At 50.5% G+C, this 18751-nt stretch overlaps 1 protein-coding gene across 4 annotated transcripts in view; it reads left to right on the forward strand.

The window, feature by feature from the left end:
* HIF3A (hypoxia inducible factor 3 subunit alpha) overlaps positions 1-18751 on the forward strand; it is a 31587-nt gene that overhangs the window by 3515 nt on the left and 9321 nt on the right. For 2 of the 4 annotated variants that reach the window (XM_061388740.1, XM_061388741.1), the window contains exons 2-11: positions 2748-2938; positions 4358-4503; positions 6480-6564; positions 7028-7140; positions 7637-7845; positions 9415-9521; positions 9690-9837; positions 15645-15763; positions 16780-16970; positions 18015-18119. In XM_061388740.1, coding sequence (XP_061244724.1) covers positions 2748-2938; positions 4358-4503; positions 6480-6564; positions 7028-7140; positions 7637-7845; positions 9415-9521; positions 9690-9837; positions 15645-15763; positions 16780-16970; positions 18015-18119 — 1414 coding nt within the window. Of the gene's footprint in view, positions 1-971; positions 2939-4357; positions 4504-6479; positions 6565-7027; positions 7141-7636; positions 7846-9414; positions 9522-9689; positions 9838-15644; positions 15764-16779; positions 16971-18014; positions 18120-18751 lie in introns of those variants that run through there. The other 2 variants (XM_061388742.1, XM_061388739.1) reach the window with 2 other exon arrangements.

Genomic DNA, 18751 nt, shown 5'->3' on the forward strand with positions numbered 1-18751 from the left:
AGAAAACAGAAGCAACATTGTAACAAATTCAATAAAAACTTTAATAATAATAATAAAATAAAAATATGTAAATAAATACAGGGAAAGGCCAGAGACCAGGAGAGGCCCACCCACACTTGCTGTCAGAATATCAGGAGAGCAGGCTGGGAGCCAGAGGGAGGGTCCTGCCGCAGCCACCAGCTAGCTCCTTCTATGAAGGGAGGAGTCGGCCACAGAGAGGAGTGTAGAGCCCAGCTGCCAGGGAGGTGGGGGGGCCAACCCCACCCCTACCCCCATCCCGGTCCCATTCCCTGTTCCCTCCGTCTGGGCCCCCAGCTCAGTGAGGCCCGCCCACCCCCACCCTCTGGGCAGGAAGACAAACAAGGCTGGAACAGAACGGGACAGGAGGACGGAATGTCCTCTGGGCAGAGGAGGACTGGAGGCCCCTGCCCCCCGCCAGCCAGGAGGGAGGGGATGAGGGCAGTTGCTGGCTCCCTCCACCCCTCCACCCAGCCTGTCCCCTTCTGTGCCTCCCTCCCACTTGCATGAGATTTTTCCCATCTGTAGAGAGACAGGAGGCACCACGCGCCTCCCTCCATTGCCTGGGGGTGGCGCTGCAGGGCTCCTGTTTGGGGGTGTGGTTGATGCCCCAGAAATGGCCTCTGGCTTTTAGGAAGGTCAGCTTCCCCTTCTCGGGTTTTGCTTCCATGGAGGCTGTGGAAGGGGCCGGGCCCAGGATAGGGGGGCGGCGGGGGGGAGGGGGGCGAGGAGGGGGTTGGTTTATAAGAAAAGAATTAGAAGGAATTAGAAGAATGAAGGCTTTGAAATCTCACTGCCCGAGTTCAGATCCCAACTCTTCCAGTTAATGGCTTTATGACTCTGGGGTGAAGGACTTACCTTTTCAGAGTCTCAGTTTCCCCTTTGTGCAATGGAGGTTTCAGAGCCTAGGCTTTCTTTAAAAAAAAAAAAATTATTTATTTGGCTGACTTCGGTCTTAGTTGCCCCATAGCATGTGGGATTTTAGTTCCCCTACCAGGGATCAAACCATTGTCTCCTGCATTGGAAGGTGGCTTCTTAACCATTGGACCACCAGGGAAGTCCCTGCCTAGGGCTTTCTTAGGATTGAATGAGTACACGTAGGCTGAGTCCTTACTTAGTGCAATGCCAGACTCATAAATACTTAGCAAATTATAGCTGCTTATTTATGGTTTTTCGTACTGTCCACGGGGTTCTCCAGGCAAGGATACTGGAGTGGGTTGCCATTTATAGCCAACTCACTGCAGAAGACCTTGATCATGGGAAAAATTGAAGGTCAAAGGAGAAGGGGGCAGCAGAGGATGAGATGGTTAGATAGCATCACCGACTCAGTGAACATGAATCTGAGCAAACTCCAGGAGATAATGGAGGACAGAGGAGGCTGGTGTGCTATACTCCATGGAGTCACAAAGAGTTGGACATGACTTAGCAAGGGAACAACAAATTTATGGTTTTTTATCAATAGTAGTATCTCAATATAGATAAGATTACACATATACTATACTATATGTAACATATTCTATCATTTTTCCCCAAAAAACTATAGAGTTTGGATTCAGAGAGACCTGGAATTTGACTTTTAAGACAGTGCAGAAACCGGAAGAAGTACTAAAACCTGGAGATAATCCAGGGCCATACAACAGGAGATGAGGGTTTGATCCCTGGGTCGGGAAGATCCCGTGGAGAAGGAAATGACAAACTACTCCAGTATTCTTGCCTGGAGAATCCCATGGACAGAGGAGCCTGGCGGGCTACAGTCCATAGGATTGCAAAGAGTTGGACATGACTGAAGCAACTCGGCACGTACATACAACAGAGGAAACTGAAGAATTCAGGCAGACCAGTGTTCAAACCTTAGCTTCACTCCTTGTGGGCAAGCACTGCACCTCTCTGTGCCTGGGTTTCATAAGTTCAATGGGAATAATGATATTGTCTTCCTCCTAGGGATGTCTGAGCTACATGGGTTAATTTACGCACATGGCACAGGGTCTGACATAATAGTAAAAGCTGGATACGTGGCAGATATTTCTGAAAACAATCAAACAAACAAACAAACAAACACGATAACTTTCTACTTCCAACCCCACACGCAGAATTCAAGCATTTGAAATGGATTAAAGGGCAGGGGTAAGTGGTTAGCCATTGGCTGAACAGAACCCCCCAGGACCCTAGGGATGGTTTGCTGTATCTCTCTGGCAGGGCCCCGGGAAATGGGTCGTTGGACTTTGAGATCTGTACTCCAAGATTCTGAGAACTCAGCTCAGCCGAGGAGGGAAAAGGGCAGGAGACGGGGTTCAGGGAGGTTGTAGGGCAGAGGGCCTGGAGGGGGCTGCAGGCATCTTCTTGTACCCTCCCTCCCCTTGTTACTGGCCATCGCTGCCAGCCTCCTCCCAGCAGGAGGCCTCCCTGTTACCCAGTCGCCCCAAGCCCGGGGAATAATCAGCAGATAAGTCAGGGAGGGGACAGGGCGGCCCTGGGCACGCCTTGGAGAGGAGTGAGGCACCGGAGGGCAGCATGGGCTGGCGCACGGACAATAAAACCCGAGGCTAGGAGCGACTCGATAGTATAAACCACCCAGAGAGCTCCAGGAACTCGCCCGGGCCACACAGCGAGGCCTGCACAGTCGCGGTTCTGACTTCTCTGAGACCCATGTGGCAGCACCCCACGTGTTTGCCGCATCCAACTCTTACCCTTCCCGGAGCGCCTCCAGTGAACGCAGGCCATGCCCGCAGGTCGAGCACGGAGCTGCGCAAGGAGAAGTCCCGGGATGCGGCCCGCAGCCGGCGCAGCCAGGAGACCGAGGTGCTGTACCAGCTGGCGCACACGCTGCCCTTCGCGCGCGGGGTCAGCGCCCACCTGGACAAGGCCTCCATCATGCGCCTCACCATCAGCTACCTGCGCATGCACCGCCTCTGCACCGCAGGTGAGCCCCGTCCCCGGGAATTCCCACCTGGGCAAGGCCCCGCCCTCGGAAAGGTACCTCCTGAGGAGACCCCTCCGGGAAGCCGCGTCCCGACAAGGCCCCGCCCCCAGATGGCTTCCCGGCGGAGCCCCGCCCCTCTGGAATCCAAGTCCCCGGAGAGGCCCCGCCCTCTCGAGTTCTGGCCAATCGGAATCCAGTCCTAGGAATCCCCGTCCTCTTCGAAGTCTGTTATTTGTTAGGCCCCGCCCGTTGGAATGCTCCCTTGCATAGCTCCGCCTCCTTAGAGTTAGAACTCTAAGAAATAGAGAAGGCTCAGACCTGAAAAATCCGCCTGCAATGCAAGAGACCCGGTTCCACACCTGGGTCGGAAGATTCCCCTGGGAAAGGGAATGGCTACCCACTCCAGTATTCTTGCCTGGAGAGTTCCATGGACAGAGGAGCCTGACGGGTTACAATCCATGCGGTCACGAAGAGTCAGAGAGGACTCAGCGGCTACCACTTTCGTTTCACTGCTTCACTAAACTCCCTAAGGCACCTGGACCCTTAGGATTTGGTCCCCTGGGAGATCTTCTCAGCTAGACTCACTAGTTATATTGTTTGTCCCCTTGAATTCCCACCCTGTTAAACTAAAAGTCAGCGGGAGGCTTTCTCTCTCTTTCTCACACACACACCCCTTGGAATCCCAGGACCCTGCAAAGATTTTATTATGGGGAAAGTGGAGTCATCCTCTGGAGACTCTGCCCCTTAGACTTTCCTGTCTTGTATTCTGTCCTCCTTAGAATTCTGTCGCTTGGGAGTCCCTGCTTCTTTAGAATTCTGCCCATCAGGAAGGTCCTGCCCAAGAATTCTGAACCCTTGGCAAGCTTGGCCCCCTTGGAATTCTGACTCCCCTTATACCTTGGCCCCTTAGAATTTTGACCCCTGGGAATTTCATCCCGTTAGGATTCTGCCCTCCTCAGGGTTCTATTAGGGGCTTTGCAGATGGCTCAGTGGTAAAGAATCTGCCTGCAATGCCAGAGACTCAGGTTCGATCCCTGGGTTTAGAAGATCCCCTGGAGAAGGAAATGGCAGCCCACTCCAGTATTCTTGCCTGGGAAATCCCATGGACAGAGGAGTCTGGCAGACTAAAGTCCCAAAAGAGTCATAGGACACTACTTATTGACTAAACAACAAGAGTTCTATCCCCCTGGGAGACCCCTGCCTTCCTAGAATTCTGTACCCCTGGGAGGCCTTGTTCTCTTAGAATTCCAGTCCTCCTTGGTCCTTCCCTCTTCCTTGGGACTCCAAGTCACTGGGATGTGCCCCACTCACCTGGGGGTACCTGTAAGTCCCTCTGAGTGAAGGAAAGCAGAGGGAGGCTAGCCAGGGCGGGCTCACGGCTGACTGGACACACCCCATCCATCCTGGCCCGGACACCAGGGGAGTGGAACCAGGTGGGAGCAGGGGGCGAACCGCTGGATGCCTGCTACCTGAAGGCCCTGGAGGGCTTTGTTATGGTGCTCACCGCCGAGGGAGACATGGCTTACCTGTCAGAAAATGTCAGCAAACACCTGGGCCTCAGTCAGGTAAGAGGGACTCCTACTTTGTGCAGGCGATGCTGGGATACGGATGGCACCAGAACCACCTTAGCCCTGCTTTTACAAGGCCCACAGTGCAAAGGGGAGGCAAATACGTCACCAGACAGGAAAATTTGGAATGGGTAGGGCTGGGGTGGGGCAGCTAAAGGGGCTGTACAAGCCTGGGGTGGACGCTGGTACCTGACCCAGACTGGGAGGGAATCAAGGGCTTCCTGGAAAAGACATCTGAGCTAAAACCTGAAGGACTTACCCAGTCAAAGGGTATGGTGAATGGTTGGGACCACCAAAGGCTAGGAATGTACATGGCCAAGGAAACAATATGCCAAGACACAGATGTGAGATAAAAGCAGAACCTTTGGGGACATTTCTCCGAGTTAGGTGCAGAGTGCAGGGAGAGAAAGTGACAGAAAGGCTAGAGGTCAAAATTTAGGACTGAAATAGAAGGTTTGTCTCCAGGGCACTGGGGAGTCATGGAAGGATTTTAAGCAGAGGAGAGATTGTGTCAGAAAGGTGCAATCAGATTTTCATTTTAGAAAGATCCCTCTAGCTACTGCACAGAGATAGAATTGGAGAGAGTGAACCTAGAGGCTGGAAACTCCATAAAATGGTGGATGTGGGGTCCCAAATGGGAGAAGAGGAGTAGGATGAGGGGCCCGGGGATGGGGCGCCAAGAGGCTTAGGGAGTAGAACTAATTTCAGCTCATCTTACACCCAGTCCCAGGAGACGGCTACTGTTTTTTTTCTTATATCACATAGATGAGCTGCACTGCTGCTGCTGCTAAGTCACGTCAGTCATGTCAGATGAGCTCCACAGTTGGCATCTATTCCTTTCCCCTGCCTTGTTATCCCACTCTTTAAAAAAGAAAATTTATTTATCTGCATCAGGTCTTAGTTGCATCATGAGGGATCCTTCGTTGTGGCACATGGACTCTCTGGTTGTGGCCTTCCTGGCTCAGTAGGTGTGGCTCTCAGTCTTAGTTACTCCTCAGCATGTGGGATCTTAGTTCCCCAACCAGGGATCGAACCCACATCCCATGCCTTGCAAGGCAGATTCTTAATCACTGGATCACAAGGAAAGTCCCCATCCCACTCTTGATGCAAACTTCTGTTAGTTTGAGCTCTTGAGTTCAGAGAGGTGAATGTTCCAAGGTCCCAGAGCTAGGAAATGGCAGAGCCAGAACTCCAAGATCTCATCACTCCCCTGTTCAGCTTTAGCTCTGACCACTACCTCTAAGATAATGTTCCATCATTTCATCATAAGGGCTTCCCTAGTAGCTCAGCTGGTAAAGAATCTGCCTGCAATGCAGGAGACCTGGGTTCGATCCCTGGGTCGGGAAGATCCCCTGGAGGAGGGCATGGCACCCACTCCAGGATTCTTGCCTGGAAAATCCCCACGGACAGAGGAGCCTGGCGGGTTACAGTCCATAGGGTTGCAAAGAGTTGGACGCAACTGAGGGACCAAGCACAACACAGCACAACCCTGCTTTAGTTTTCTTTGTATCAGTTAGTATATTGTTTTATATGGCTCAGACGCTGAAGAACCTACCTGCAGTCTGGGAGACTCAGGTTTGATCCCTGGTTTGGGAAGATCCCCAGGAGAAAGAAATGGCAATCCACTCCTGTATTCTTGCCTGGAAAATCCCATGGACAGAGGAGCCTGGCGGGCTACAGTCCATGGGGTCGCAAAGTCAGACATGACTAAAGTGACTGAGCATGTGCCCCACTACCCAGTAAGCTCTGAGAGTTAGGGGTTTTGTCTTTGTAGTTACTTCCGTGCCCACACCATCTAGAAGAAGGCCTGGCATGCTGAAGAAATGAATGAATGAATGAATAAGGAGACTAGGAAAATAATCCGGGTTCATGAATTGGGGCAGGGTGATGAGGATGGGAAGGGTGAGATGGGTCAGAGGCCCTTGTAAAAATGCTTTTCCTCCAAGGCAACCCTCTGCTTCCCTCCCTCCCAGCTGGAGCTGATCGGACACAATATCTTTGATTTTATCCATCCCTGTGACCAAGAGGAGCTTCAAGATGCCCTGACCCCCCGGCAGAGTGAGTTCCCTGGAGGTCTCTGCCCTTAAATTACAGAAACTGAGGCTCCATCCTGCCCTCAGCATATCCTCTCCCCTCTGGAATCAGTTCAGTTCAGTTCTGTCGCTCAGTCGTGTCCGACTCTTTGTGACCCCATGGACTGCGGCACGCCAAGCTTCCCTGTCCACTGAGAAAAAAAGATGGGAAAAGAAGGACGCTGTGGCCCTGCCCTGGGGGAATGCAGGGACTCACCCCGCTCTGGGGGGGCGGGTCTTAAAGAGCGTAACATACCCCTGGGAGACCCTCTCTGGTTTCAGGTCTAGATTTTGAGGATGAGGCTGGGAAGAGTTTAGTAACCGGGGTGCTGGAGGGACCTGGGCCCTGTCCTGAGCTACCCAATGACCAGCTCCTCCCTCCCCCGCCCCTTCCCTTCCCCTTCTCCCCCTACCCCTGCCCCTGCCCCCGACCCCGCGGCCCTCCTCAGGCCTGTCCAAAAAGAAGCCGGAGGCCCCCACGGAGCGGTGCTTCTCCTTGCGCATGAAGAGCACCCTCAGCAGCCGTGGGCGCACCCTCAATCTCAAGGCGGCCACCTGGAAGGTGGGCAGGACCTGGCCTGGAAGGGAGGGGCCCGCCGGGGCTGGACCTGAGCCCTTAAGTTCCCACAGCGGGTTGGAGTCCGGGAATCTCCTGGGCCCAGGATCCAGTGGGGCTTTCTCAGGTTGGGTCTTGGACATCCTCTGGGTACTTAGGAGGTTGGGGATCGGGCGGTCCTTGTATCCTTCCTTAGTCTGGATCTCTGTGGGCCTGGTACTGGGAGTTCTCAGCGTCCTGAGTCTGGAGTCTCCATGGGGTAGGAAAATGGGGTCCTCAAAGCTCCCTGTGTCTTAGAATCTGGAGACTGTCAGAACCTTCTTAGGTTGGGGTCTCTATGGGGTCGGGGTCCTCAGAGCTCTCTGAGCTGGGGCTCTGAAATCCTCAGGGCTTTCTTTTTTCAGTTACCTAGGGGAGGGGCCCACAGGAACATACCTCCCAGCACCTTGGGTAGCCCCAGGCCCAGGTACATCACCCTCTCGCCCCCAACTACCCCCACCAGGTACTACACTGTTCTGGACACATGAGGGTCTACAAGCCCCCGGCACAGACTTCCCCAGCTGGGAGTCCCAACTTGGAGCCCCCTCTGCAATGCCTGGTGCTAATCTGTGAAGCCATCCCCCACCCTGGCAGCCTGGAGCCCCCGTTGGGCCGAGGGGCCTTCCTCAGCCGCCACAGCCTGGACATGAAGTTCACCTACTGTGATGAGAGGTGGGCAGGAGTCAGGGGCCCACCCACCACCTGCCAAGCCCGGCTCCTGCTCTTCCTTTCTGCCCAAGTTCACTCACTGTCTCCTCTCCTACCCACCACCCCCAGTTTCTCTCTCTGGTCTGTTTCTGGCTCTCTGACTCCATATCTCTGTCTTGATATGTGTGCCTGTCTTTGAATTGTCTGTGGGTCTTTTTTTTTTTTTTTTAACTTTTAGTCATGCCTCTGATCATGGGGGATCTTAGTTCCTCGACCAGGGATTGAACTTGACCCCCTACATTGGAAATGCGGAGTCTTAACTTCTGGACATGCCAAGGAGGTTCCCTATATGTGGGTCTTCTTATCTGAGTTCAGACTGTTCGAGTTAAATGCTGGTTGTGCATCCTTGGCCAAAGGACCTCACCTCTCTGTACCCCACTTTCCTCATCCGTCCTGTGAAGTGAGAACACAGCCTACTTAGAACATGTGTTCTGATCACTCAGTGAGTTGCCTGGTGCAGAGTAGCCTAGATGTGCCTATTTTTAAAAAATAATTGTCATGATTACTTTTTATTTCTATTCGTTCTTATTTTTCTTTTAGTGATGTTCTTTCTTCCTTTCTCTACCCCTCTCCTATTTCTTTCACGTTCTTTTTTTGTCTTTCTTTTCATTGCTATTTCCATTTTTACCTTCTCCCTCCTCCCCTATTCGGGCTTTACAGGTGGCTCAGTGGGTAGAGAATCCACCTGCAATGCAGGGCTGCGGGTTTGATCCTTGGGTCAGGAAGATCCCCTGGAGGAGGGCATGGCAACTCACTCCAGTATTCTTGCCTGAAAAATCCCATGAACAGAGGAGCCTGGCGGGCTACAGCCAATAGGGTTGCAAACAGTCGGACAGAACTGGAGCGCCTGAGCACGCACGCAGGCACGCACGTTCCTTACGCACGCACGCTCCTCAGCTGTTAATTTCCTAAGGCTGCTGTATCCTGTTACCACATACCTAGTGGCTCAGAACAACGCATATTCTCTATCTCAGAGTTCTGGAGGTGACGTCTGAGATGAGTCTTACGAAATGAAAATCAAGGACTGTGTTCTTTCCAGAGGCTCCAGGGAAGAATCCGTTTCCTTGCCATAGAAGCTTCTGGGGGCCCCATACATCCCTTGGCTCGTGGTCCCTCGCTCCACCTCAAAGCACATCACTTCCACCTCCGCCTCCATCATCGCATCTTCTGTTCTCACTCTGACCGTGTGCTCCCCCATCTTGTAAGGACTCCCGTGATTACACTGGGCCCACCCAGGGGATCCAGGATCATCTCTCCATCTCAAGATCGTTAACTTCATCACATCTACAAAATCCCTTTTGCCGTAGAAGGTAGTGTGTTCACAGGTTCGGGGAATTAGGACAGAGACATCTTCAGGGGCCATTATTCAGGCTGCCACGCTCCTTTTCCTATTCCTTGCTCTCCCTTTGTCTCTGTTACAAGCCTGTCTCTCTGTCTTGCTGGCTTCAGCCCCGTGTCCCCACTCTCCTCCCTTTCACCCACCCTCCACCTCAGCCAGTTGAACTGACCTAGGCTCCACTGCACCCACCTCAGGATCGCGGAGGTTGCCGGCTACAGCCCCGACGACCTGATTGGCTGTTCTGCCTACGAGTACATCCACGCGCTGGACTCGGATGCAGTCGGCCAGAGCATCCATACGTGTATGTGTTCAGGTTCCATTTCCGGTGCTGCATGGCGCCAGCCAACACCAGCTCCGCGCTCCCCAAGCCCCAGGGAACATTCTCTTCCCTGACCCTTCATACCCCATGCCCCGCCCCCACTGCCTTCTCTCCTCAGTTTCCCTAACCCCTCCCCATGCCCCTCCCCAGTGCTGAGCAAGGGCCAGGCAGTAACGGGGCAGTACCGCTTCCTGGCCCGGAGTGGTGGCTACCTGTGGACCCAGACCCAGGCCACAGTGGTGTCAGGGGGCCGGGGTCCCCAATCTGAGAGTATCGTCTGCGTCCACTTCCTGATCAGGTAAGCGGGAAGGAGGTGGGATGTCTGTGTGCATGGGTCTGGTCTGCATATGTATGAACAGGTATGTGTGTATATGTTCAAGTGTGCATGTGCACAGTGCACACATGTGAGAGGAAGTGTGCACATGTATGTAGAACACGTGTGACTGATCACACACAGGCATCTTCATGTAGACACAAATATATGAGTGTGTGCTGGTAATTTAAATGAAAAAGACTATTTTCAAGTTATAATAAGACAGCTGAATTGTAGGGCCTTTTAAAAATTGACATGTAATTTACATGAGAAGATTCACTCTTTTTTTGTATGTGGTTCTGTGAGTTTTTACAAATGCACAGAATTGTGTAACCCCAACCACAGTCAGGCTATAGAGTAGGGAATTTCCTGGCAGCCCAATGGTGAGGACTTGGCTTCTTTCTTGACTTTCACTGCTGGGGCCAGGGTTCAATACCTGGTTGGGGAACTAAGGTCCCACAAGTTTCACAGCAAGGTCAAAAAAAAAAAAAAAACAAGCTATAGAGTAGTTTCATCACCCCCCAAAATTCTTATATAGTGAACCTCAGCCCACCCCCTAATGGTCTCTGTCCACCAGTGATCTAATCTCTGACCCTAGAATTTTGCCTTTTCTAGAATGTCATGTACACTAAATTCTATAGTATGTAGTCTTTGAGCCTGGTTTCTTTCACTTAGCCTAATAGATTTTAAGTTTATGTTGTGGTGTGTATCCATCAGTTCCTTTTTGATGCTAGGTAATCTATGCTATGAATATGTATGGACCGTGGTTTATGCATTCCTCAGTTGGAGGACATTTGAACTGTTGACTATTTGGGGTGATTACGAGAAAAGGAAACATTCTCATCCATGATATTGTGAGGTCATGTTTTCATTCCTCTTGGATCAACAGCTCGGAATGGAATGGATGGGCCGTATGGTCGGTGTATGCTTAACTTCAGAAGAAATTGCCAAACTGCTCTCTAAGGTGGCTGTGCCCTTTTGTATTCCCATCAGCATTGTGTGAGGGTTCTAGTTCCTCCACGTCCTTGCCAGCATTTTATTTTATATCGTCTTTGTTTTCATTGTTGTTGTTCAGTCGCTGTGTCCCACTTCGAAACCATGTGGATTGCAGCAAGCCAGGCTCCCCCATCCTTCACTATTTCCCGGAGTTTGCTCGGATTCATGTCCATTGATTTGGTGATGCTGTCTAACCATCTCACTTTCTGCCACCCCCTTCTCCTTTTGCCTTCAATCTTTCCCAACATCAGGGTCTTTTCCAGTGAGTCAGCTCTTCGCATCAGGTGGCCAGAGTATTGGAGCTTCAGCATTAATCCTTCCAGTGAATATTCAGGGTTGATTTCCTCTGTCTTCATCGGAACCATTCTAATGAGCGTGCAGTGGTAAAACATAGGCTCCTCCCCCCTTCCATCATGCATCTTAGAAGTTTTTCACCATGACAACTTGTGACAAGGGCAGCTAATTATCACCCAAGACAGAGAATTACAGCTTTTCTTTGAAGTCTGTCTCCCAGGACATGGCATTCATTTCTAAAACCATAGGAGTTTCCTTGGGTCTTTTGTTTTGTTTTGTTTACTTGGCTGAGCCAAATCTTAGTTGTGGCATACGAACTCTTAGTTGCAGCATGCAGGATCTAGTTCCCCGACCAGGGTCAAACCGGGGCCCCCTGCATGGGGAGCATGGAGTCTTAGCCCCTGGACCACCAGGGAACTCCCTCCCAGGGTCTTTTTGATCAAGAAGAGATTGTATTAGAAAACAGAGGTTGGTAACAGGAATATTTATGCAAGTCTTCATACACAGGAAAACAAGCCTGGTTGTCTTCAAAATGCTCTCCCATCAACCTCCTTTCAAATCAGAATCTTTGAATAACTTGTATCCTTGAGAAGAATCAGAGCAAAGGAGAGGGGACCTGCCCTCCTATCTCTTCTGGAAGCTCCTTTTATTCATTATGAAGACTTGCCTTTGGATGGCCAGGCCCTGGAATTTCGATCTTTCACCCTTTAAGCAAAGAGCAGGCCTGGGGAGTTCAGTTTTACTGGCAGAAAATGGATGAAGCATGAATAGGAGATTACTCAGTAACAGTGAAGTCCCCTCTCCTTTGCTCTGATTCTTCTCAAGGCTACACGTTATTCAAAGATTCTGATTTGAAAGGGGGTTAACTGTGAGATGAGAAGCATTGAGTATGAATATTGAGTGGCGTGCAGCTGCATGGGTCTCTGTGCCTGCTTGAGTGCTGACACTGTGTATACTCCATCCCCCCTCTTCCATACCTGAGCCTCCTTCCATTGCCAGCAGCACCTGCTCCATAAAAATAAAACTCACTTGCACGGGGCACTTACAGCATTCTACACCGTGGGCTTTGTGCTCACAAGAAGCCCATGAGGTATAGCCGTTATTTCGATCCCCATTTTAACAGATCATTTATTTATTTTTGGCTGCATCAGATCTTAGTTCACATGCAGGATCTTCGTTTCGGCGTGTGAGTTTCTCTCTAGTTGTGGCGGATGGGCTCCAGAGCGCGTGGGCTCGGTCATTTGCTGCAAGCAGGCTCTCTAGTTGTGGCAGTGTGGGCTTAGTTGCCCTGAGGCATGGGGGATCTTAGTTCCCTGACTAGGGATTGAACCTGTATCCTCTACATTGGAAAGCAGATTCTTAACTACTGGACCACCAAGAAGTTCCTCCATCCCTATTTTGGAGGAGGGAAAACTGAAGACCAGAGAGAGGAAGTCCTTTGCCCGATGTCACACAGTTAGCTGAGTTTTGACCCAAGCAGGTCTGGAGGACCCTTCTCCTTTTGTCCTCAGTCTTTCCCAACATCAGGGTCTTTTCCAGTGAGTCGGCTCTTCACATCAGGTGTCCAAAGTATTGGAGCTTCAGCTTCAGCATCAGTCCTCTCAAGGAATATTCAGGGTTGATTTCCTTTAGGACTGACTGGTTTGATCTTGCTGTCCAAGGGACACTCAACAGTCTTCTACAACACCACAGTTCAAAAGCATCAGTTCTTTGGCACTTAGCCTTCTTTACGGTCCAACTATCACATCCATACATGACTGGAAAAACCATAGCTTTGACTATATGGATTAATGTAATTAATAATAGACTATTAAATTATTGCAAATTATGTTATAGGTACATGTGTACATATTCTAATGCATACAAAAATATCATTTCAACATGTAATTGATATTAAAAATTATTATTTAAGAAGTTGTAAAGATTTCTTGGCCATGCTGAATGGGATGTGGGATCTTAGTTCTTGCATCAGGGATCAAACCCAAGCCCCCTGCAGCAAAAGCTCTGGAAGCTTGGAGTCTTAACCACTGGCCTATCAGGGAAGTCCCCTAAAAATTATTGAGACTTTTAGATTCTTTTTTTCATACTCAATTTTTCAATCTAGTGTGTATTCTGTTTTATTATTTTTAGTATTTTATTTATTTATTTGGCTGCTCCCAGGTGGCATGAGAGCTCTTTGATCTTCGCTGGGGTATGTGGGATCTTTAGTTGCAGTATGTGGGATCTAGTCCCCTTACCAGGGATTGAACTCAGGCTCCCTGCATTGGGAATATGGATTCCTAGCCGCTAGACCATCAGGTGTGTTTTACACTGGGGTGTGTTTTACACTGACCTGCTCTGCGTGCTCAGTCACTTCAGTCATGTCCGACTCTTTGCCATCCCATGGACTGTAGCCTGCCAGGTTCCTCTGTCCATGGGATTCTCCAGGCAAGAAGACTGGAGTGGATTGCCATTTCCTTATCCAGGGAATCTTCCCAACCCAGGGATTGCATTGCATGCAGATTCTTTACCGCTTAGCCACTGGAGAAGCCGTTTACACGACGATACATCTCAGTTCCAACCAGCCATGTTTCAAGTGCTTTGTTTACTGGAAAGGTGCATAATACATTTTGTAATTACATAGATAGGGCTTCCCTGGTGACTCAGTGGTAAAGAATCCGCTTGCCAATGCAGGACATGCAGGTTTAATCCCTGGATTGGGAAAATCACCTGGAGAAGGAAATGGCAACCTTCTCCAGTATTCTTGCCTGGAAATCCTATGGACAGAGGAGGCTAGCAAGCTACAGTCAGTCCATGGGGTCACCAAGAGTCAGACGTGACTTAGCAACCAAACAACAACAACAACGTAGATACATTTACCAACAAATAATGTCTTTTACTTAAGGTCTGTCTTTTCCTATTAGCATTTCCCACCATGAGAGCTGGAAGTCTTGTCTGTCTTGTTCACTATTGAAACTCCAGTGCCTGGCACATAGTAATTGCTCAGTAAACAATGATGGCAAATATATAGAGTTCATCCTGTGCCACAGTTCTATGCATTTGACATATACCAACTTATTTAGGACTCATAACAACCTGGGGAGGAGGTATTATTATTATCCCCACTTTACAGAAGAGGAAAATGAGACCCAAAGAGGTTCAGCCATAGGCTCAAGGTCACACAGCTTGTACGTGGCAGAGTTGGAATCTGAATCCCAGGCTGCTGGCTGCAGAGCTCTTGCTCTTAACCACTAAGTATTTCTGGTTGTCTAGGGAAGGGCTTCTGAGGTGGCACAGTGGTAGAGAATCCACCTGCCAATGCAAGAGGTATAAGAGACGTGGGTCCAGTCCCTGGATTGGAAAGAGCCCCTGGAGTAGGAAATGGCAACCCACTCCAGTATTCTTGCCTGGGAAATCCCATGGACAGAGGAACCTGGTGGGCTCCAGCCCATGGGATCACAAAGAGTTGAACATGACTGAGCGACTGAGCACGAACAAGGAAAGGTCTGGAAGGAATGAATATGTGCATTCCATGTGGCATGTAGGCACATGTGTTAGCCCCATTGTAGACAGTTTGTGTGCCCACCTGACCAGGAATACACCTGGGGGTATATGAGGGTTCCCGTTTGTGCCTGTGAGTACGGAGTGCATGTACACGTGACTGTATGAGCCTCTGTTTTTCTAGAGGGGTGGGGCAGCTTTGGATCCAGCCTCAGTTGGGATGTTTCCAGCCCAGAAGGGGTGGGTGAGGATGGGGCAGGGTCCTAGCTTCTGGAAGAGCTGGTGGAAGGACCACCCACACTTCATCCTGGAGAGTGTTATGCAAATGAGATCCAAATGAGGGTCTGGTCCTCCACCCCAGGCCCCATTATCCAGAAGCCAGTTTGCAGAGGGAACATTTGGATTGCTTCTGCAGCTAGAGACTGGGGAGGGTGGGGGCGGCAGGAAGACACAAGGGACAGAAGCATATATTTATAAATTCGTTCCTTTGAATGTGGCAAATGTCTATGAATAGAAGCTTCCTAAATAAAATCTTATTCATAAAAATATATCCCTATAAATTCTTCATATTTGGTAACATAAGAATATGGTACATATATAGTCTTTATCAATACATTTATAAGAATGCGTTTATAAGTAAATGTCTATAAAGAGAATATTTAGTTCTCATGCCTTTCAGTCTCCCTGTTCTCTGCCCCTCATGGCCCCAGTCTCTCTTCTCTCTCTTCCCAGGCTGTGCTAAATGCCAACTCTTTTTTTCCTGCCTTTCCTTCCACAGGGGGAATTTGGGAAGACACCCTTAACTTTCTTTTCAATGCTATTTTTAATATAATAAAAAAAAGCAGTCAACAAAATTTAAATCTTTAAAACAAGTCAGCATGGCAAATTATTTTCTGTACAATGCCCTCCCACCCCTGGACGAGATGGCCTCCTGTAACAGGACATCACTAGGAAGGGACTGCCTAGGGGTGGGGCCAGGCACCCTCCCTGACTCCCACTCCCCTTTCTGCCCTGTACCCCAGCCGAGTGGAAGAGACCGAAGTGGTGCTGTCCCTTGAGCAAACGGAGCGACACTCTCGCAGACACGTTCAGCGGGGCAGCCCCTCTCAGAAGGATGCCCCTAATCCTGGGGACAGACTTGGTATGGGGCTGGGCTGGGGCTGGGTGGGGTTGTGTCCCCAGGACGCTCTGGAGAAAGCCCAAGTCCCTTCATCTGACCCACTTGGCCCCGTGTGACCTGCCTCCTGCCTCCTTCCCCTTCTCACTCACTCTCTTATCCACACCAGCTTCCTTAGTGCTCTGGGAACATAATAGACTCTTTCCTGCCTCAGGGCCTTTGCACGTGCAGCTTCCTTTGCCCAGAATGCTCTTCTCTCTTCTGCCCTCCCTCTTCTGTATTGCTTCAGTCTTGTTGTCCTGTGCTCTGAATCCTGCTGTGATTCCCAACTGTCCCCACTTTCAATTTGTTCCCTGCTCCCACTTCACTATACATTGGCTTCCAATAGTCTAGACCCTTCCACATCTGGCTTCTTTTTACCTCTTCCTTCTCTCCTGGTTAATGGCCCTCCCCCTCCAATCCTGGATAAATGAGTTTCCCTCCCTGCCTGTTCTTTAGGGCTTCACCATCTGCAAAGGGTTGCTAGCAACCCATGCTCCTGGGTGTGGTATGAGGTCACCCATATCCTTTCCGTTTCTGACTTAGAACTAGCTCGGGACCACATCTTGACCTCCAGGGTCCTTAGAACCTCCCTGAGGGTCTTAGGCCAGGTTCCTCCCCCAACATGCCCACTCACCCTCCCTCCACCAGAGCCAGATGGCCAAAGGCTGTTCTGTGCTACTGGAGAATCAGGTTAGTTTTGTGCCCCCATCCAGCTGTGTCAATCTGAAATATTAAAACACGTCCCCACCACTGGGCAGTTGCTACTGTACCTATCTACTGTGTGCCCCAGCTCCGTGTGGGCCCCTCCCCTAGGACCCTTCAGGGCCACTGAAGGGATGGCACCGGGCCCAGCATATCTTCTCCAGCACTCAGCTCCCAACGCTGTGAATGGGGTCCATACTGATTACATCATCAGCTCTGCTCCCTGAGGTGGGCAGAGGGCTCTGCCCTCAGCCCTGAGTGACCCTCCTGTGTCCTACGCATCTTGTGTTCTGCAGACACCTCTGGTCCCCGGATCCTGGCTTTCCTGCACCCTCCTGCCCTGAGTGAGGCCGCCCTGGCCGCTGACCCTCGTAGGTTCTGTAGCCCTGACCTCCGTCGCCTCCTGGCACCAATCCTGGACGGGACTTCAGTAGCCGCTACCCCTAGTGCACCCCCAGCCACACGGCGCCCCCAGAGTCCTCTTCCGGTAAGCATTCCCTCCACTTCAGCCCTCAGGATCCAGGCTTTTGGGTCTTTGGCTTGAACCCTGCTTTTCTCTGGGCACAGTTTCTCCCTCTGTGGAGTGGAAAGGTTGGGGATGAGATGGAGTTGGGGTTCCTTCAAGATCTAGAGTCCGGATTCTTTCAACTTTTATCTGGATCAAAATGTAGGATGTTTGGGACTGGCAGGGGTAACCCCTCATTGCTTGTGACTAAACATCTGAATTTTGTGGCTTGCTGTGCACACAGCAAGTAGGATCTTAGTTCCCTGACCAGGGATCGAACCTGTACCCCCTGTAGTGGAAGCATGGAGTCTTAACCACTGCACCGCTAGGGAAGTCCTGGGTTCTCCGAATTTTAACCTCACAGAGACAAGAATGCCTGATATTTTAGACTACTCAAACCTGGATTCAAAGCCTGACTCTGCCATGTAGAGCTGTGTTACCCTGGACAAGTGGGGCCTCGGTTTCCTCAGCTGTAAAATTAGGATAGTAGCACGTAGCCACCTCATTGGTTATGGCGAGGGTTCAGTGATATCATCCATGACAAGCACTTGGGAAAGACTTCAACAGACCATAATGGTTACTGTCCAGAAAGCTGACCTTTGACTCAGGGGTCCATATTATCTAGCCTTGACTTTCCTTATCCCCACCTTCATGACCCCCCAAAATATCTTCTCTCCACCCGGGAAACAGACTGTGACCTTTGACCTCACCTTTACCCTTGGGACAACTGGACTCGGCATTGTTTCCCCCCAGACTCCAAGATCTATAACCCGCCAGGGCCTGAGTATCTTGGCCTCAGACTTCGGTCTTTTGAACCTCCGATTGTGCCCTGTCAATCTACACCCAGGCACTCAGGCTTTTGCACACCCAGGTTCAGAAACCCACATTTGCTGTTTGACTCGCTTGGTATCCCAGCTGTCTGACAACTAACCCTCACTTCTAGCCTGAGCTCAAATGTTGAGACTGCCTTACTGCCAACATCTCCCAGGCCCAAGATTTCCTTGAGTCTCTACTCTGTCCCCGCAGGCTGATCTCCCAGATGATCTCCTTGTGGACGTGGAGAATGCACACAAAGTCTTGGCCTCTGGGAAAGACCTGCAGACAGTGGAGACAGATCTAGATATCGCTCAGGTAAGGGCTGGCGTGGAAGGAGCGGTCTTTACCTCTGGGTTCTAGGTGACATATCTAAGCTTTAGAGAGGGATGGTGGAGTGGTTAATGAATAGAGGGATGGATCACTGAATTCACTAGGTGGGCGATAGTAGAGAGATGGATGGGTAATGCTTAGGTATCCGGATGGATGGATGGGTTGCTGGATAGACAGACTGTTGGATGGATGGTAGATGGAAAGTGCTTGGATGATTGGTGATCTGGAGAGATAAGTGGCAGTGGCATGATGAATTAGCTGGCTATCACTCTGTAACACATTACCCCAAAACTCAGTACCTTAAAGCAAACATTTGTTACGTTACATGGTTTCTGAGAATTAAAAATCTGGAAGCAGCTTAGCTGGATGGTTTTGTCTGAGTCTTTCATGAGGTTGAAATCAAGTTCTCAGTCAGGGCTACAGCCGTGTGGGGCTAGAGGATCCACTTCCAAATTCACGCACAGGGTTGCTGGCAGGCTGCAGGCCCTCACGGCTTTGGCTGGAGGCCTCAGTTCCTCACCATGTGGGCCTGTACAGAGGCTGCCTAAGCATCCTCACAGCACGCCCGCTGGCTTCCCCCGAGGCAAGTAATCTGAGTGAACCCAAGACAGAAGTTG

The sequence above is a fragment of the Bos javanicus genome, chromosome 18, assembly GCF_032452875.1.
Source record: "Bos javanicus breed banteng chromosome 18, ARS-OSU_banteng_1.0, whole genome shotgun sequence".
NCBI classification, from domain to species: domain Eukaryota; kingdom Metazoa; phylum Chordata; class Mammalia; order Artiodactyla; family Bovidae; genus Bos; species Bos javanicus.